The 21,251-nt window shown below is 36.5% G+C and overlaps 1 protein-coding gene across 3 annotated transcripts in view; it reads right to left on the bottom strand.

The window, feature by feature from the left end:
- The window catches only part of Knl1 (kinetochore scaffold 1), a 55,241-nt gene that overhangs the window by 12,545 nt on the left and 21,445 nt on the right, over positions 1-21,251 (bottom strand). For all 3 annotated transcript variants that reach the window (XM_074065682.1, XM_074065684.1, XM_074065683.1), the window contains exons 9-17: positions 19,759-19,817; positions 13,506-18,524; positions 10,776-10,914; positions 10,324-10,391; positions 9,869-9,967; positions 6,617-6,732; positions 3,312-3,402; positions 2,615-2,731; positions 1,232-1,319 (exon numbers count right to left, since the gene is read on the bottom strand). In XM_074065682.1, coding sequence (XP_073921783.1) covers positions 1,232-1,319; positions 2,615-2,731; positions 3,312-3,402; positions 6,617-6,732; positions 9,869-9,967; positions 10,324-10,391; positions 10,776-10,914; positions 13,506-18,524; positions 19,759-19,817 — 5,796 coding nt within the window. The remainder of the gene's footprint in view (positions 1-1,231; positions 1,320-2,614; positions 2,732-3,311; positions 3,403-6,616; positions 6,733-9,868; positions 9,968-10,323; positions 10,392-10,775; positions 10,915-13,505; positions 18,525-19,758; positions 19,818-21,251) is intronic.

The following is a 21,251-nucleotide window of genomic DNA, read 5'->3' as shown; positions in this document are numbered from 1 at the left end:
ATTAGTAAGGAGACTCGAAATAGCACACTTCAGAATTAATGAGGTACTAAAGAAGGAATTAAGAGAGCATCAAAGAGAATGGTATGGTGGGGTGGCTCAAGTGGTAGAATGCCTGTCTAGCAAGGGTGAGGGCCTCAGTTCAAACCCCATACCGCCAAAGAGAAAGAGAGAGAGAATATCAAAGAAAATGTAAGTGTTCACCTTTTTTACTTGATTTTTTTTGGTGAGCTTAGTGTTTCAATTCAGAGTTTTGTACTTGCCAAGCGGGTACTCTACCACTTGACTCACACATTCAGTCCATTTTGCTGGGACTATTTTGGAGATGGGGGGTGGGTCTCATGAACTATTTGCTAAGGGCTGGCATGGAATGACGATCCTCCTGATCTCAGCCTCCAAGTAGCTAGGATTACAGGCATGAGCCACTGTCACCTGGCTATGTCCTTAATCTTTATTGTACATTTTTATGGTCCTCCCAACTCTTTTCCAAGACTCTAAAAATACATTCTGTTATTGGTTAGATGGCACATTGTTACCATGTAAATTTGGAGGGAATAACATGTGCACGTGCACACACATCAAAAAAGAAAAGATGAAAAAATTCAAAATTCCAAACAAATAGAGAAAGAGAGGCCAAAGAGGAGTTAAAAGAAGCAGCCAGGAGAAAAGAATAGTGTCAAATTGGTGCAAAATCATGGAGGTTAACAGAGATAAAATTTTCAGGAAGAAAAGAACAATAAGCAATGTCAAATATGGAAAGAGGTCAAGATGCCTAGGGCTGGAAAGAATAAAATTTGATGATTATGTGGAATTTTGAGAAGGTGGTTTCAGGAAAGAAAAGTAACAAGTTGGAATTATGAGAAGCCAAACTAAAAGTTTAGACAATTTTCAAATGAAGATTAAATTCATTTATTAAAAAATACAAGATTATGGGCTAGGTTATTATGAAGTACTTTCCAACGGGACTCATTATCTTGGGCATCTCTTTACTGTGTTAAGGATGATCATAGTAAAAGACTTTTAATTTGTAATTTATTTTCTCAAGCTGCTAAGATAGCATAGTAAGACCAACAACCTGCTACAGGGAGATACTGAGATAAATATTATTTTAGAAAAGTATTTATTTATCTTTTTCAGTGCTAGGGATTGAATCTAGGGCCTGCTACATGCTAGACAAGTGCTCTACAATTGAGCTACATCCCCAGCCCTTAGACAAGTATTTAAAATAGTTTACCTATTTCCACTTCAGCGAGACAGTTATTGATCTTCATAAGTATTTTGTCCATCTCATTTATCCTCATCTGAAGTTTCTCCCTCTCATTCTAAACACAAAATATTATAGGCTGTAGGTTAACTCTCCAAACAAGACATTATAAATGATCTGAACTGCTATGTCATGATCACAAACAGTCAAATCTTAAAGTCAAAGCTTTAAGTCTGTCTTAAAAATTAAAAAAAAATTTCAATAGCAGGTAAATATGAGCTAATTTTGCTTTTTCATTTATTACAGCATTTATATATGTTACATGGAATATTGGATATTAATATTTATTAAGTACAAAGAATTCTTTAAATTTTTCCCTATGGTCAGAAACATGGGAAATACTGATCAAACAGAATTACAGCATTTTTACTTTCAGACTTAACTTTAAATAAAATTTATATTTCTTTAAATAGGATACTGCATGCAACATTTCCCATACTTATTTGCCAATGTAAAGTTTTTTGTTTCTTTTTTTCAGCACTATAATTTGAACTCAGGGCCTCATGTTTGCTAGGCCGGGGCTCTAAGTTTAAGCCATCCTGTCAGCCTCTGCCAATGGAAAGGATTTTTATGGTTTTTTTTTTTTTTTTAATGGCACAGTGGACCAAAGACATAGGGCATTGAGAATGTTAGGTGAGTGTTTCATCACTAAGCTACATTCTCAGACCTATGCAAAGCCTTCTTAAAAGGATGATCATTGCTGGGCACTGTGGCTGAAGCCTGTAATCCTAGCTACTCAGAGGGCAGAGATCGGGAAGATCAGGAGGCCAGCGAGGGCAAAGTTTGAGATCCCATTTCAATGAAAGCTAGGTGTGGCAACACACACCTACCATTCCAGTTGTGCAGGAAGCATAAACAGTCTGCCTGGGCATAAACTTGAAACCCTATTCCAAAAATAGGGTTTTTGAGCACTGGGGGAGTGGCTCAAATTGTAGAGTACCTGTGAAACAAGTGCAAGGCCCTGAGTTCAAACCCCAATACTACCAAAAAAAAAAAAACAAACAACAAAAAAAGGATGATCATGTTGAGAAATGTTACTGTAACACACAGTAACTTTTAAAGGTGGGCACAAGTATGAAGAAAATACTACAGCCTGTAACAATGGGAGACCAGAATCCTATATATTTTACTTCAGTATGTACAATGAGTGGCAGTGGTTGAGATGAGACATAAGCATGTTATTAACTATGTGCCAAGAGTTGCCAGTGTTCACTAACTGAATCTCACATCCTATAAACAATTGTTTTTATTCAAGTCTCACTCAGATATCTCCTAAGAAACAGCCTTCATATTCTACAACCAGTATACAATAATTTTAGTAGCTATTTCCATGGGTTAATTCTGTCAAATTACCTGAGCTGATTGTACCAGCTTGCTGTACAGAGCCACCTTTCCTTGGTGAGTGAAGACTTTAGTCATCTTGGTAGAACACGATTTTATTTTGTTAAGGTAAGTCCCAAAGGCCTTCAGCTGTAAGGGAGAGGTAGAGTACAGTGCAGTAAAACAAATTAGTCAGATAAAGTGGTCTGGGAAGGCAGGCTCAACTGCCATGCTAGGCTTTTGCCTATTCTCGATTCTGATTACTAAGGCAGGATACTTCTCATTTGCAGATTTAATTCCATATACTTGTTTAAAAAAAGAACCAAAAATTTCAGTTTTGATTGCTGGCTTAAATTGATTTGTTCATGGTACAAATTAGAAAATGACAGGCTCTTAATTGACAAAACACTCAATATATTAAGGCACATATAAAATGGGTTGAATATTATTTAACCAAGTAAAGAGAATCTTTTCTTCATTTAAATCTGAGTGAAAGGTGAGTAGGAAGGAGGAAACTTCAAATATATTCTATATATTAAATTGATCATCACAGGTTTTAAAAGATTATATATTAACAATTACTTGTATAAATAAGAACTTGGTAACATTAATTCTAAGAAAGAATTTAAAGAACTCATCACTAGTTATCAAGTAACAGTTATTTATTCTACCATAAACATTATTCAAAATATCTGTATTTACTTTCATTCAGAAAATGAGACAAAAGTACCTCTTCATCAGAGCAGTGTCTCATTTTCTCCCACAAGTTTCTATTTACATCAGTCAAGAGTTTATCTTGGCTCATTGCAGAAACCTTTAATCTAAAATACAGAGAAGTTAGCACAGGGTACAGAAGTCAGCTTGAATGAACTGTTCAGATCTACAGACAATTAATTTAGTTCTTCTCTATGTTTTTTCCTACATAAAAAGAATTCACTCAAAAAAAAAAAAGTGGCCAGCCTGATTATTCAACACTTAAAGAACAGCAGTTCAAGAATGTCACAAACCGAAAATACTTCGCTAGGACTGGAGGTGTGGCTCAAGTGGTAGAGCATCTGCCTTGCAAGCTCAAAGCCCTGAGTGCAAACTTCAGTACTGCCAAAAACCAAACCAAAACAAAAGAAAAATTTCTCTTACAAATAAGAGTTCTCATTTCAATGTATTAGCTTGCCCCAATGTGAAAACATGTTGCTTATAACCCAAGGCTTGACAAAGTATAATTACTGTTAAGTTGTAGAGAGTATTTTAAATAACAGTCCCCAAAGCCAGGCACCAGAGGCTCATACCTGTAATCCTAGCTATTCAGGAGTCAGAGATCAGGAGGATCATGGTTTGAAGCCAGCCCTGGCAAATAGTTCATGAGACCCTAGCACCAAAATACCCAACACAAAAAAAAGGACTAGTGGACTGGCTCAAGTGGTAAAGCACCTGCCTAGGAAGTGTGAGGTCCTGAGTTCAAACCCCACTACCACAAACATAAATAATTAAATAAATAAATAACAGCTCCCAATTCAGAGCTGGGTGTGGTGGTGCTTGCCTGTAATCCCAGCACTTGGGGGCGGGCAGAAGCATGAATATCTTGAGTTCAAGGTCACTTTGGGCTACACAGCAAGTTCAAGGCCAGCCTGAGCTATACTGTAAGACTGTCTCAAAAGCAACAAAAAAATTCCAAATTCAGTTCAAAGTCTTATCTTACTTTTACAGAATAGTATTTATTAAAAAAATAGCTAAACTATTATAATCCTTATATATTAGTCTCTTGTTAATTAGTGGAAGAAATAAACTTTTGTCAAAGTTAGATAATATTATATTCAGGCACACAAACACAAAATAAACAGCAGAGCCAATCTAAACATGTTCAAGTAAGATTCCATTTCCTTTTTTTTTTTTTTTGGCAGTACTGGGGTTTGCACTCAGGCCTCAAGCTTGCCAGGCAGGTGCTCTACCACTTGAACCACTCTACCAGCCCTTTTTGGTGATGGGTTTTTTTCGAGATAGGGTCCCATGAACTATTTGACCTGGCTGGCTTCAAGCCACGATCCTCCTGATCTCTGCCTCCTGAGTAGCTAGGATTACAGGTGTGAGCCACTGGTATACAGCAAAACATAATTCTTTTTTATTTATTTATTTTTTTGAAAGGTAACTATACACATTTTAATTTAAATATACATATATTTTAAAAATGGTACATGTACATGTATGACTAAAGAGCATGCTGACATATAAGACCACGTCTACACTGGTCAGCTTTGAAGAACCATTTAATGTGCTGACAGTAGTACTGGCACAGGCAGACAGTAAGAATAAATTCTAGTGCTTTGGGAATAGCAGTAGTGACGGGCAGAGGTAACTGAGGAGCCTCACTGGATGCTGCTGCAGGAACAACCCCTTAGTAGTGAATATGCAAAGTTGCTGACCTCTGTGACAGATTGCCCAGACTACCCAGACAGCCTCCCTACTTAAAACAACAAAATTCTTAAAGATTATTTGATTTCTTTTGTTTATTAAATTGGTTCAAATGTAATTGGATAGTCCTAAATAAGTATAACATAACCATCCTTTTGAAGTATAAATTCTTTTGTGTGTGTGTGTGTGTGTGTGTGTGTGTGTGTGTGTGTGTATTACTGGGGCTTGAACTCAGGGCCTACACCTTGATTCACTCCATCAGCCCTTTTTTGTGATGGGTTTTTTTGAGATAGGGTCTCATGGAACTATTTGCCCAGGCTGGCTTCAAACTGAGATCCTCATGATCTCTACCTTCTGAGTAGCTAAGATTACAGGTGTGAGCCACCGGAGCCCGGCCCGATTTTTTTTTTTTTAATGGGACTGGGTTTTGAACTCAGGGCTTCACACTTACAAATCAGGTGGTCTTTGGCTTGAGCCATACCTCCAGTCTATTTTGCTCTGGTTATTTTGGAGACAGGGGAAGTCTCATGAACTATTTGCCCAGGCTGGCCTCGAACTGCTATTCCCCCCACACCAATTTTAGCCTCCCAAGTAGCTATGATTATAGGTGATTATGTATAAATTCCATATACCTGAGGAAATCCAAATATACCTGATTTGTAAATCAGTGTGCAATATTTATAAATACCAAAGCACTGGGTTATCTTCTGAGTAAAACAATGTCCTTTTATATATGTATTAAGGGCAAATTCCAACAGCAATCTTGACTTTAGATACTACATATAAATTTCTAAAGGGTACTATCTTCTTTTGAAGATGTTCGTTTGCAAATAATTTATGATGTCATAATCTAATAATTACTGTCTATTTTACTGAAGACTTATTTTTTGTTAAGAATGGTTTGGCCAGCTGCTGGTGGCTCACACCTGTAATCCTAGCTACTCAGGATGCAGAGATCAGGAGGTTCATGGTTCAAAACCAGCCCAGAAAAATAGTTCATGAGACCAGATCTTGAAAAAACCCATCACAAAAAGGGCTGGTGGAGTGGCTCAAGGTGTAGGCACTAAGTTCAAACTCTGGCACCGCCAAAAAAAAAAAGGTCTTGGGAGACCAAGATAAGGAAGATTGTGGTTTGAGGCAGCCCAGGCAAATAACCAGAGCAAAATGGAATGGAGGTGTGGTTCAAGATGTAGAACACCTGCTTTTCAAGTAAAAAGCCCTGAGTTCAAACCCCAGTCCCATCAAACCAAACCAAACAAAAAACCCCACAAAAACTAGAATGGTATAAAAATTTTTTTAAAGTGGTACTGGCATTTGAACTCAGGGTCCCTATGAAAACATTTTATGCAAACTATTTCTACTGCTCATTCTACCTCTGAGTAAGTATTATTATCACCACTTCAAAGATGTAGTCATGAAAGTTAAATGACTTACACAAGTTACACAGCTAGTGTTGTAGCCAGGATTGAGCTTCAGTACGTCTGATTACAAAGCCAAAATTCAAATTTTCTCCCATGTTGGTTTATTGTAATCAAAACCTTTCCACAGAGACTATTTGCTTATTAACTATCCACCCAACAAATCCCCACATAAAACTACACAGGAAAAAAAAGATTAAAACTTTCTCACTCTTCAATCTTTTGGCGAAGAACCTCACAATCTTCTCTATAAAGCTGTATCTTGGGTCCATAAACATATTGTCTTAACATCAGGTCTTCTGGAGTAGGTGATGTGTTTATAGCAAACTGAAAAAACAAACACACAAACAAGTCTGGTATCTTGAGGATAAAACCATGTACAAGAATGAATTCAAGTTTCTGTGTCTATTTTTTAAAGTTATTCAAAAAAGGCTGGGGATATATCTCATTGGTAGGGTGCACAATGCCCTGGGTTCTGTTCCCCAGCACTGTCAAAAAAAAAAAAAAAGAAAAAAAAAGTTATACAGGGCGAGGTGTGGTGGCACATGCCTGTAATCCCAGTTAATCAGGAAGTCAAGATACAAGAATTGAGGTTTGAGGCCAGTTCCAGCAAAGTTAGCAAGCTCTATTCTCAGTAAACAAGCCAAGTATGGTGGTGTACACATGTAATCCCAATTACTTGGGTGGCAGTGGTAGAAGGATCACAGTCTGGGGCCAGACTGGCAAAAAGCTTGAGGTCATATCTGAAAAACAAACTAAAAGCAAAAGAACTAGGGGCATGGTTGAAGGGGTAGACTATTTGCCTAACAAGTGTGAGGCCCTGAGTTCAATGCCCAGTACCACCCTCCCAAGACAAAAAAAATTATACAAAGAAAATTATGAATCCGCATAGCTAGTAAGCTATAAGTCAGAACTTGAGTTCAAGTGTTACACTTCAAAGTCCCATTCACCCTCAGATGTTCAGGAGAACTGAGGCTATTGACTCATAAAGGATTGACAGTGCTCACACCTGTAATTCCAGCTACTTGGCAGGCACAGGTAGGAGAAGCACAGTTCCAGGACAAAAAAAAAATAAATTAGTGAGACCCTATCTCAAAAAACAAGCCCAGTGTGGTGGCACATACTTATGATCCCAGCTATGTGGGAGGCATTGGTATAAGGATCTTGATCCCAGGCCAGCCTAGACAAACAGTGCAAGACACTATCTAAAAAATAACTAAAGCATACAGGACTGGAGATATGGATCAGGTGGTAGAGTGGCTACCAACCAAATGCAAAGCCCTGAGTTCTAATCACAGTACTGCCAAAAATAATAAATGTCTCTATATTATTTTATGAAAATCAATACATAAAATTAAAACTTACTAGGGATCTCTTTACTTTTTTTTTAAAGTTAAGTTTCCTAGATAATACTAGTGTCTTCCCATTCTCTACCCAGATCTTTAAGTTCTATATCTGACTAAACTCAAACTTTTCTGGCATATTCCCATTTATAAAATAAGACAGTGAAAATCTTGTTATTTTAAAATGTTTTAAAGCTTGGATCCAATGACTTTCCTATGTCCTCAATGGAAAAATCAAGTCAGCTTCTATGTCACATTACTTATGAGAATGAAGCAAATCCCCAGGGCTGTCCATCATTCACTGCGAGTGTAGCACAGATGGAGTCACTCATCTATGTGAGCACAACACTGACTAGCCTCTCAGAACTAGAGGAAAAAGTTTTTATGCTTTTAAAAAATACTTACCCAGGGCATACTAATCTGACAAATGTCAGTTTTCTGTTTCTTATAGGTTAAAGGGCAATTTACAGAGAAATATTAACCAACTACCATGTTGAGCCTCATTTGGTCCCAATTTAATATAGTGAAAAAAAAATGCATAAGACTGGGCTGTAAGTGTGGTTCAGGAGGTAGACTGCCTGCCTTGCAAGCATGTAGCCCTGAGTTCAAACCCCATAACCATCAAACAACAAAACACGTAAGACAATCAGGGAAACATAAATACTGACAGAATAACTCATTATTTTATGGTATGATTATAGTATACAGATATTTTAAAAATAAGAGCCATCTGTTTTAAGGATACATATTGAAATACTTACAGATAAACTGATAATACATGAGATTTGCTTCAAAATAATAGGAGTAAGGAGATGGAGGTTAGGCAAACACAAGAATTGTTTATTTAAAAATTTTTTTGGTGCTGGGAATTGAACTCATGGCTGTGCATACAAAGCACACACTCTACCACTAAGCTATTCCTCAGCCAAGATAATTTTTGAAGTTGGATGACAGATTCATAGTTTATTAAACTACTGTATATGCTGGAAATTTTCTATAATAGTATTTTTTTTTTTAAAGGGCAGGTTTGCTGGGCATGGTGGCACACACCTGTAATTTTAGAGACTGAGGACAGATGATCACAAGTGTAAGGACAGTCTGGACTACAAAGTGAGAGTCTGTAAACAAACAAAAAAAAGTGTGTGTGGCAGATGATGACAGGTTTCCTCATAAACTATTAAAGCAAAGTGCAGAAGCATGCTCCCAGAGATGTACCAGGGATGCCAATGGATGTTAGGCTCATGGACTGTGGAACATACTAGATGCAGTTATTGCTGTATGTAGTGGGTGGATTAATTTGCTGCACCTTGAGCTCAGGAAATATGCACAAGCCACTCTCCTCTTCTGACTTATCTATATTGCTTAAGTGCCCAACTTATGCACAATTAGAACTTGGGTTCCTCAGGCCTGGCAAGAGCACCTGCAGTAGTTCCTCAACTCTCTGCAGAGTATGAGTTACAGTACTTCAGTGCTTCATCCAGAGCCACCCCTTAAGCATACAGAGGTAGCAACAAAAAACTTCTGCTCTCCTGACACTGGTGGCTCACACCTATAATCCTAGCTACTCAGGAGGCAGAGATCAGGAAGATCTTGATTCAAAGCCAGCCTAGGCAAACAGTTCTATGAGACCCTATCTCAAGAAACCCTTCACAAAAATAGGGCTGGTGGAATGGCTCAAAGTAAAGGCCCTGAGTTCAAGCTCCACTACCAAAAAAAAACCAAAAACCAAAAAACTTCTGCTATACTTGAATTTTTTTTTTTGGTGGTAGTTACTGGGGTTTGAACTCAGTGCTTTGTACTTGCTGAGCAAAGCTCTACCACTTGAGCCACACCTCCAGCCCATATAATTTGATTTTTTTTATAATGCAGGAAAAGAATGTTCATTTTGTAACCAGGAAAAAAGTATCAAAAATAGATGTCAAAAGTTAAGAAAAATTTAAAATTTTGCTTTATCAGAATCCATAATTTCAAAAAAATCCATTTTTATGCTAACCAAACATGAAATTTATTTCTCTTGATTCTTTTACTTCCGCTATTCAATAAATTACTTGATGTAATTTAGTAAAAAAGTACAACATACTTTAACTGAGATAACTATTTTGCCAAGAAACTGCACTTACTTTGCCTGGGAGATTGCTCTGCCTGGGTTTCTGTATCAAGATGTGGACTTGAAGAAGTGTGAAGAACTCTCTTATTGTAATACTCCCATCTTTGAGTTTCTGAGAAAAGAAAAAAAGAAGTTTGTAGAACCATTCAAAGTGAGCTCACATTCACTCATTTGTTTCTAAATAGTGTAAACTAATTTGCACCATCTCAACCAATAGAAACCTGTGTGTGGTGGTGCATGTCTGTCATCCCAACTACTTGGGAAACATAAATAGGAGGACTGCGGCATAAAAGTGAGCCCCTATTTGAAAAATAACTAAAGCAAAAAGGGCTGACAGCATGGCTCAAGTAATAGAGTGCCTGCCTACCAAGTGCAAGGCCCTGAATTCAAATCCTAGTACTGCAAAAAATCATAAAAGCCAATTTTGAAAAATAGAATTTTTTCAAAAGAGAAATACATTTGACATACCTCCCTTAAGCTCTCTTCACAAACACTGTCACTGAGAAACTGTGATTCCATTTGACTATTGCGGTTTGCTAGAAGTAAAGCAAATTTATGTGAAAAACAAATAAGGATTAAATTGTAAACATAATTGTTATCTTCCAGATTTCTATGTGGCTCCTGATCCTGAAGCCATTCGCTGGGATGTTTCAGGGAAGATAGTCATTTAGCTATGCAAAGTATATTCCAGCTATAAGGTTCCATTCGATGTTTCCCAATAATTACAAACTACTGAAGAAAATAACACTGTTTGTAGTGTAACACTTCTCAGTTCATTAAAATAACTAAGAATTAAAAATTTTACTTAACTCTTTATAGCTCAGGAAAGACCTGTATAACATTCTTCCTAAACTGAAATACATTCATTACTAGTCAATGATTGAGATACTGATACTATTTAGCCTTCATGAAGATCTTACTGCTGAAGTCCAGAGAGGTCCCATCAGCCTTGACTGAATCCAGAGAGCTGCTGCAACTAGATGGAGTCCTGCTCAGGCTTTTTGCCAATACGCTGTAAACATTTTTATCCATATCTTCTTCACTACAGTGATCAAACCCCTGAAATTGTCAATAAAGGAACATCAGTAGAATAGTTATGACATTGTATAGTCATAATGACTAAAGGTTTGTTAAACAATACTATTTCTAACATAAAATTTATCTATACTTCGTATAAAACACCTTACTAAAGATTTAGAATGGCCAGATGCTGCTGATTCATGCCTGTAATCCTAGCTACTTAGGAGGTTGAGTTTGGGAGGATCTTGGTTTGAGGCCAGCCTGGGCAAAAAGTTCTTGAGACCCTATCTCAACCAATAGCTGTGACATATGCCTGTCATCCCAAATTAGCAGCAGGAGGCTGAGATTGGGTGGATTCCAGCTCCAGATAAGCCCAGACCTAAATAAATAAATAAAAAGTTTGTGAGATCCTCATCTCAATGAAAAAAACTTGGTGTGGAGGCATAAATCTGTCATCAGGAAACTGAAAAAAAAAAGGACTTAGGTCCAGGCCAGCCTAAGCAAAAAGTAAGACCCTATCTTCAAAATAATCAGAGCAAAAAGGGCTGGAGGCATAGCTCAAGAGGTAGAGCATCTGCCTAGCAAGCATAAAGCCCTCAGTTCAAATCCCAGTACCACAAAAAACAAAATAAAACAAAAACAGAAATATATATATATATATGTATGTATGCATATGTATATACACACACACATGAATTTTTAGTGGAGGAGGGGAAAAAAGAAAAGGTATGAAGTCAAGTTATGCTTCTTATAAAATGTTCAGTTATGTATGAAGGCATGAACACAAACACACAGCTTTATGTGCGTGTAAGCAAACGATTTCTCAGATATGTCTCAGTTATAGCCAGACCCTATAAGCGACCAAACATTAACTTATTCAATTATTTAGCTACTAGGCACCAATGGCAGAGCTACTTCACAGAAAGCCAGAATATTGATTATATGTGGTACGCTGGTTTAGAGCACACAGAAGAAATTATTTCTTGATTTTAGTAGTTTACTCAACTGACCAGGATCACTGGCGCTTATCAAATAAATCATATGGTCCTGATTTTACTATTTTAATCATTTGGTTTCCCTGCTTCAAATATCATCTTCATCTACCTATTTACATACATACGTATATGTATGTTTATATGTTTATAAACATATACATGTGTGTTTATATATATATATCTATATATAAAGTCTTACTGTGTTGCCAGGCGGGGTTTAAAACTCAAAATCCTCCTGCTTTAGTCTCCTGAGTAGCTGGGATTACAGGCATGCCCACCACATCCACTCCCATGCTTTTTAAAGATAATGTATTCTTTACCAATGCTCGATAAAAGGTTTTTATTGGTACATTTCCATGGATGTCATCCCAGCATTTAAAATACTGCATAGAGCATAGCAGAAACTCAATGTATAGTGAACAAAGTAATAGAATGTTACTTTTCATAAAAATCTAGCCAGATTTAATCTTATAGTTCAAGCTATTACTAGTTTCTCAAAGTTTCGTGACTATTTTCTTATGCTCTCATCTTAGCGAGCCACCTAAATCATCTTCCTGCCTTCTTATGTGTTCAAGTTTTGTATTCTACAAACTGAGAAACTTCCTAATCTTCATTTCCCCACCTGCAAAACTCATTTTGAGTGACAGGTTTTGCTCTAAGTTGTCCAAATCTGTGTTTCTTGACAAAAAAGGAAAAAAACCAAAAACAAAAAACTGTATCTTCCTTCAAGAAATATAAAATTTCACTTACTTCACTTTGAGGTACTGGGCTTGACCTAGGAATTATCCCACCCACTAAAGAAATGGATTCCCAGCTTCTGTGTCTCATTAGCCAAAAAAAATTGAATTAAGCTTCTCTTTCTGCAATTTGTACTAAAAAGGCTTTTTACTCCCCAAATATTTATAACACTGAAAATGACTTTTCAAATTACATATAGCCCTCCCAAGAGATTCTCATACACAAAGTAACATTGACAAGTCACCAGAAGTGACAGAATATTTATAATTAATACAGTTTTAGACTGGGCGTGGTGGTGCACTCCCATAATCCCAGTATGTGGGAGGCTGAGGCAGGAGGATCTTGAGTTCAAAGACAGTCTTGGCTACACAGTGAGAACCTATCTCAAAACAAACAAAAAATTACACACTTTCCTATTCTGTCTTTCTCTTTCTCTCTCAGCGGAACTTGGGCTTGAACTCAGGGCGTTGTACTTGCTAGGCAGGCACTCTACCACTTAAGCAAGGCCCCTAGCCCTGAATCACACAATTTCAACACTGCTTAATTTTTGTGCTTCTTTCCAGACCATTTTTGTGGCTATTTCCCACTACATATTATTTGAAAGTCTAGCTGTTAGTCAACTGACTCCTAAAGATTCTATATAGGAACATTTCTCTAGCTTATAAGAGGAAACAATCAGTTCTTATTTACTTAAGACTAAAATTAAAATTCAAGTACATTCCTAAGTTTAAAAAAATACAGCTAAACGTGGTGGCACATGCCTGTAATCCCAGCACTTGGGAGGCAGGAGGATCACGAGTTCCAGGCCAGCTTGGGTCATATATGGCAAGACCCTGTATCAAAAACACATTAAAATACAAAAGTGAAGAACATTTCTTGGCTCAAGACAGAGCTTACCTCCTGATCTTGTGTAGTATCAGCAAGTTTAATCTCATCTTTTCTCATCTTTTTCTCATGTGGAACAGCATCTTCTTGTTGTACCCTGGATCTCTTTTGGATATTGTAGGTGTCTTCCATTTTGCTTTCAGATAGTAAAATCTCTTTTTGGTAAGTGTCAACCAAAGCCTTTTCTTCAATTTCTATGCTAATAGAGTCTGAGGAATTAATCTCACCAGAATATACAGGAAGATTTTCCTCATTTATATATTGAGATGGACTTAAGTTCAGTTTGGCTGCAACAGCTCCAGTGCCTGTATCCTTGCTAGAGATTGGTTGGTTTTCTAAGTGACTTATGTCAGCTGTATTTACTGAAATCTGCTCCAGGTCATCCACACCAGTGACACTACAATTTCTCCTGTTCGGCAATCTGGGTAAAAAGATTCCCAAAGAGCATCTCCTCATTTTGTCTTTAACAGCTGTCTTTAATGGTGCAGAGGTAGTTTCAGCTCCATTAAGAAACTTTTTATTTTCTTCATCTCTACTATCTGCAGCATCATTGGAGACTACATTATGTATTTCTGTTGCTTGCACTATTCTCCTATTATTGCATGTCTTATTTCCTAATTCGAGTAATTGTTCTGAAGGAGGTAGCATATGAACAGTTCGAAAATCTAAAATCTCTTCAGTTTTTTCACTCAAATTATTCAGATTTGGTTTGACACTACTAAAACGTGGAGCATTAGATGCAATCATAGATTCTGATGCTTCTCTAACATTGGCGTGGGTTTGAATGACCTGTGTAGTCAAGTCTGAGTTGCTATGGAAATCTACGGCTGCATTACACTTAGTTGTTTCAGTATTTTCTTTAAGTTCTTTTTTACAGGCTATAGCAAAGTGTTTCTCATTACCAAGCATTTTGGACTCTTTTTCACAGGTCGATACAGAGGAATTTCCAGCTTTAGACAGTATTGCTTCATCTTTATTGTCAATAGTCTGTTGTTGTTGGGTTGAGAGATGAGGCTGAGAAGCAACATAAGTAAAGGCCTCCACTTGATCCTTTGGAAGCTTGAAAGATACATACTTTGAATTAAGCTTAGTTGTCTCCCCCAGATTTTGACTATGTACTAAAGCTTGATTAGCTAATAGATTTTTAGGCTCTCTAATCAGATCCTGATCTCTGCATAGTTTTATGGCACAGTCTAACTGTCCTTTAGAACCAGTTTGAATAGTTTCTTCCTTCTCTAACAATGGACAAGGCGCAGAGAGAGGTGGTCTCTCAGATTTCAAGTAATATTCACTGGCTAAAGCATCTGTGTAAGCATGATCATTTTGCACAGGGCAATCACTGGCATTCTCATTATTTTTATCATAGTGTATGGATGTGACATTATTCTCCAAATTATCAAAAGAGGAAATAACATTTGGTAAAGAGGAACAATTATCACTGGACCCACCAATGGCAACAATATGATGGTTTGTAAAACCCTCATTTTTTCTATCTGTCCTACTTAAGTGACAACTTTCAATTTTTACATCTTCTGATGTATAGGCTTGGTTTACAATTTTCCCTATGGCCTCATCTGTATCGGCTCCATGGAATTCGGTAATTTCCATCTTACCTTGACCCCTAGACCATGTATTAGTAGTAGGAATAGGGGCTGTTGTATTATGCTTTTGCTCAGGGTGAAAAACAATTTTGTTTTCTATAGACTGTGCTGCTTTTTTAGTGATTTCTTGAACACAGTTATCATTCTTAGGAAAATAAGTACTCAAGGTTTTTCCTCTTGCTATTCCAAATTTGGGGTACTCTTGAAGTACTTTCTCTGTGGCTTGACAATCAATGAAAACAGTGTGGGACTTGGTGACTTCCAAATCATTGTGATTATCTACAAACACTACAGTGTTATCTACAGGCCTAGTAGTTATTTCATCTGGGGAGACAGTTTCACATTCTAAGGCAGTTGGGTGACTTCTAGTGGTCTCCATGTCATCCTGCCCACATTCATACAAAACAGTTTTAGAAGTTCCTGCCAAAGGCTCCAAATTAAAGTCCTCTTTATCTTCCAGGGTACTTCTGTTATTTACTTCTACCATACAACTCTGGGTGACATCCATATCATTTTTATCATTGTCTGAAAATACAATGGTCTTGTCATTTTTGAGCCTAAGGCTTTTTCTTCTTTGACTTTTGCCTGACACAGGTTCATTCAGAAATCCAGCCTTTTGTACATCTTTGACATTTTTCCAAGTGGTTAATTTAGACATTTCCATGTTATCATCAGCTATAAATGTTACAGCTCCCTCTCTAGGATGATGACTAGAACACTCCTCCAGCACTGTTAGCTGACTGTCTTTTGCTGCTAGATGGTTGCTTTCACCATTTTCTGAAAAGAAAATACTCTCTTCAGCAAGAGATGTCATTTTCGATTTTTGTAGGCTTTTCCTTTTAGATATTTCAAAGTTAGGTCTGTCTGGAAGTACTGTTTTCTCCTCTGCTTGGCAGTCAATGAACACAGTGTGGGACTTTGTCATTTCTAGTTCATCATAATTATCTACAAACATTACAGTCTTCTCCACAGGCCTAGTAGTTATGTCATCTGATAAGACAGTTTTACAATCTAGTGCAGTTGTGTGACTTGTAGTGATTTCCATTTCATCCTGCCCACATCCATACAAAATAGTTTTAGAAGTTCCTGCCACAGGCACCAAATGGGAGTCACAATTTTCTAATAAAGGTCTATGGTTTATTTCTACTGTGTAACTCTTAGTGATATCCATATCATTTTCACCACCCTCTGAAAATACAATCGTCTTATTAATTTTTAGTCCATCAACACTTTTCCTCTCATAAATTTTGACATTTTGTCTTTCCTTCAGAAGTCCAGATTTTTGTACACTTTTGTCCTCTAACACATCCATATTATCATTAAATGTAAGTGCTCCAGTTTCTTCTAGAAGACTTTTATTGCAGTTTTCAATTTTTATAGCCATCTGTCTGCTTACTGTTGTAAGCTGGCTCATTCTGTGTCCCAAATTACTCTTACTAAATTCTTGTACTTCAGAAGAACCAAATCCAATGACAACAGTATGGCTCTTGGTTAGATCCATAGTTTGCTCCTCTTCTGAACAAATAATCACCTTGTCATGCGAAGAGTCAGGTGTGGGATCTTCTATGTTTCCCTTCAGTGGCTCAGGCAGGTTAGAACTCTGGCCTTGTACAGATTTAGTTAACTGACTACTCATAACGGTATTCTGATTTTTCATGGCAGGTTGTCTAGGCAGACAATCAGATGATGAAAATAATGGCTTTGTGGTAGAAAATGAAGATTGCTCACTTGAAACTGTACTTCCATTATTTCCTAGTGCCATTTGTTTATCGAGAACTGTAGCACAGTAGGCCACATTATGGTTTGTTGTGATGTCCTGATTATAATCAGCTGCTGAAGGAGAATCTTTAGAAAGATTGGGTGAAATCTTCAAAATTTGATGTTTTCCTTTGCCCCGGGTATCAGTTAGGATATTTTTAGGTATCATGTTTGGTTGTTGGGATGGTTTGATATGACTTTTGTTCATGTGTTCCCACTTATCTGAAGGGCTTCTGTTCCAAGAGAAAGATTTAGTAATATTCTCTGATGCTAGATTGTAAGATGCAAGAGGAGCTTGACTTAAGTTACTTGTGTGACTTTTAGTTAAATCCATGTCTTCACTTGCTAAGAGTTCAGTCTTTCTGTTAGTTAATGAAATAGATAAAGAATTTGTCAGATTCTGCTGTATTCTGTCCTTAGATACTACAGGAACTAAGCTATCATTTACATTTGTTTCCCCATCTTTTGAAAGAGTTATGTGATTCTGGAGCATCCTTTCGTTTTTAGATATTGGTGCAGCTGTTATTGGCACCTTTGCCTGATCCTGTTTAAAAATATGATTATCTATTGCAACTGTGTGACTCTTGGTAATGTCCATGCTATCTTCCCCTGAATAAATAGTTTTCTCTATGAGAAGAGGACTGGCATCTGGATTGGGACATATTTTAGAATAATTACCATCAGGCTCCATCGAATTTCTCTCCTCTCTCATACTTGAGAGACACTTGGTCAGTTCCATGGCATCATTACAACTAGAATAAAAAACTGTCTTATAACCTTGAATAGCTGGACCAGAACATATAGATTCTGAGGTCATAGCTGATGTTCTGGCATCTTGATTAGAAGTCTCTGAGACTGTTTGAGTTTCTGGCCCCATAATATGACTTCTGGTAATATGTATTTTATGTTGAGGGCTTAAGAAAGGATCTTGAAAAGCAGCATTTAGTTTATGCTTGAAGATTGTTTTCTTTCCTGGAGCTTTAGTTTCACGAACTGTTGTAACATCCATCATAATATTCTGAGTTTGATTTTCTGCTTCAGATAAATTATCTACTGAGGGTAAAACCTGCATAGTCTGGTTGGCGGTCAAGTCCATACAATCATCGCCATAAACTGTATTATCACCTTTAAATTCTACAAAGTCAGCCTCGCTGGATGTGGGAACCAACGTCTGAATATTGGCTGTATGACACTGGGTAAAATTCATCTCATCATCTTGTTCTCTAAAAATTCTAGTCATATTACTACTATTCTCATCTACATTAAGTGATAAATGCATTTGATGTATAGAAGAGGCACTATTTGATTGTTTAGAATAAATAGGTATTTCAGAATTTTCTTTATCAGGTCCTGTAGGACAAGCACTATACTTTCCTGCTTTCAATCTTTTTATGAAGTCATTGGAATTTATTTTCTCTTCTGAGGAAGTGTTTTGATCCATGGAAAATTTCAATTCTTCTTTCATTCTTGAATTCTCAGCATGGCGCTTTAAGTTAGCCAGAAAGGATGTGGTATCTATCTTGGTGGACTTTTCACTTTTGGTACAATCTACAAGGCCTTTGGAAATCATCACCGTGTGACTTGCAGTGAGGTCCATCTGGTTTTCATCTGAAAAGATGACTGTTTGGTCATTTGCATGTTTCCTTTCATAGTTGTGCTTTACAATTGAAAACTATAATGAAAGAAAATATAAGAGATCAGACTGAGTGTAAATTTTTTAAAAAGTAGTATTTTATAATATGTACTATGTACTATTCTCAGCCATGATTTCTTGACACATTGAATCACATTTGTTTGAATCAATGGTGTGCTATGTTATACATAATTTGTTATTAAAATTTTTTCTTTTTTGTGTTTTTCTCTATTTTTCATTTTTTATTTCTTGGAAAGTTGTGTTCCCTACATTTTTATTAGCATATATTAGCTTATGAAGGGGTTTTGTTGTGAAATTTACAAACATGCATGTGATGTACCTGGATCAAATTCACCCCCTCTACAGTTCCCTCTTATTCCTTCTGACCCCCTTCCTGAAACAATTTCAATAGGTTTTATTGTTCTATTTCATACATGTGTGCAAAGTATTTCAAATGTACTCATCCTCCTCCCTTTCATCCCCTCCTTTTGCCCTTCCCCCTCCTGCTGGAGAGCCTGTTTTGTAAATTTGTTTTTCCTAAAGTCTAAATAATTTATTTTTAATGTTTTAGGACAAATTAAAAATTCAAAGTTAATTACACACCTTCTAGAGTAAATGAAAAAAAGAAAAAACCCTGATAACATAAAAGGTAACCATAATGAAAATTCTACATTGGAAAGGTCATTCTTTTCTTAAATAAAATCTTGCACAGGCACATGAGGCTAATTTATATTACCCCTGTGCTCTGGTGCTTTTATTTGTAAGGACATAGTCTAATTCTTTGCTACCTAAACTACAGTCTGTGGACATATGTATGTGTGTATATACATACACATATATACATATATTTGTATATATACACATCGATATAAATATTTGTATGTATATACACATATATATTTGTATATATATGGATGTATGTGTATGTATATATTTTTGATGGTGCTAGGGATCAAACCCAGGGTCTTGTGTATACTAGGCAAGAGCTCTATACTGAGCTACCTCCCTAGCCAACAGATCTACATTGTAATGAAATCCTGAGATGACTCATATGCTCATTAAAGTTTGAAAAGTTCTAGCATAATAAACCTCCTATTATTTAAACTGGCGTGACTTAACTATCCTTAGTTAACTGAAAAGGTAGGAAGTTTTTCTAGTCTATGCCAATTTACTTCAGTAAATCATCCCTAAATCATGTCATCACCTAATTAATTTTTTTCTGTTTTTAACTATGGAGAGAAATGAAAATATAAAGGCACTTGAATGATCTCACCTCTCTTTGTTGCATCTGGGTCTGGGTCTGAATGGGAGCACGAAGCAATGTGTTCATCCCTATTTGGGGCGGGGAAGGGAAAAATTGTAGTCAGAAAAAAATATATGTATCATTACTCATTTTTTCTTAGTTCTTTTGGTAGTTACATGTATTTACTATTTAACTAAGACTTGCCTCAGTTTCCCTAGTGCTGGGATTATAAGCGTGTACCACCACACACAGCTGTCTTTTTTTTCCCTTTAGTGCAAGAAGATTGAACTCAATGCCTTTCGAATTCTAGACAAGTGCACTGTCACTGAGCTGTACTCCTGGTCCCTAATAGCCTTCTTAAAATGATAGAGATAAGTAGTTATTGAATCCTCCATGTGAAAGAAGTATTTTTAGAGTGTAGTGATGACTTTATAATTTTTGTTGCTATTTTTTTGAGGCAGGATATCACTATGTCACTCAGGCTGCCCTCAAACTTCAGGTCTTCCTGCCTCTGCCTCCCAAGTGCTGGGACTGTATAGGCATGGGCTGCCACATTGGGCTTTGGTGGTGATCTGGTCAAGGAGGAAAACTGAAGCTATTATTTATTGTTTTTTACTTCTCTATTTTTATTTCATGGATAGTAGAGGTACATGGTGAAAAATACCAAGTGATGAAAACAAAAGGTTAGGGTAAAACTTTGAAGGGTCTGTAATTCTATGTTAAGGAATCCAGATGTTTCCAGGATGATATACAGGTATTTAATAAAACTAAGTCCATTATAACATATAATGTATTTTATAAAATATGCATTTTAGAAAAGTAATAGAAAACATAATAAGGAAAAGAAAGTAGATTTAAGAGAAAATGAGCTAATGAGGAAGTTACTACAATAATTCAGATAACATGGTAAGAGTTTATGTTGAGCAAGAGACAATAAAAATGGTTAAAAAAAAAGAATTAGTTTCAAGATATTTAAAAATTGAAATAAAAAGGTTTGGATAACAAACCTGACTTTGGAAATAAAGGCAGGATTGGAGATGCTAAACTAAGACAGAAGATACATTTATGCATTATGTATATTTATAGCAACCTTTAGTGAAAATGAAGACATAATTACAGGCTTTTTAGTAAAAAGCTTATTTACATAAGGATTCCAGCCACTTATTCAACAAATATTGTTTCAGACCTACCATGTGCAAAAAACTCTCTCAACTACTTAACAGGCACAAAGAAGAAAACCAAGTTTTGGAATCAAAGAGCTCATAGTTTAATAAGACAACCAAAGTAAATACCTAAAATACAATGTGATAAATTCTGCAATACACTAAAAAATAAAAGGTATTGGGATAGTTACGGAACACAGTGACTACATCCATGGTTTATGTCAGAGAAGGGCTCCATTTAAGCTAGTGCTACTTGAAGTGTGGTAAAAGTCTGTGAACTGCTTGTTACCAATTCATAATGAGGTAAGGAACTTGAAACAAATGTAAATCATATATTCAAGCAGTAGTGTACCTGCTTTT

Source organism: Castor canadensis, chromosome 2 (assembly GCF_047511655.1).
Source record: "Castor canadensis chromosome 2, mCasCan1.hap1v2, whole genome shotgun sequence".
In the NCBI taxonomy this organism is placed as follows: Eukaryota; Metazoa; Chordata; class Mammalia; order Rodentia; family Castoridae; genus Castor; species Castor canadensis.
Note: the sequence above shows the minus strand (reverse complement) of the source record. Positions and strands in the feature narration are given on the sequence as shown.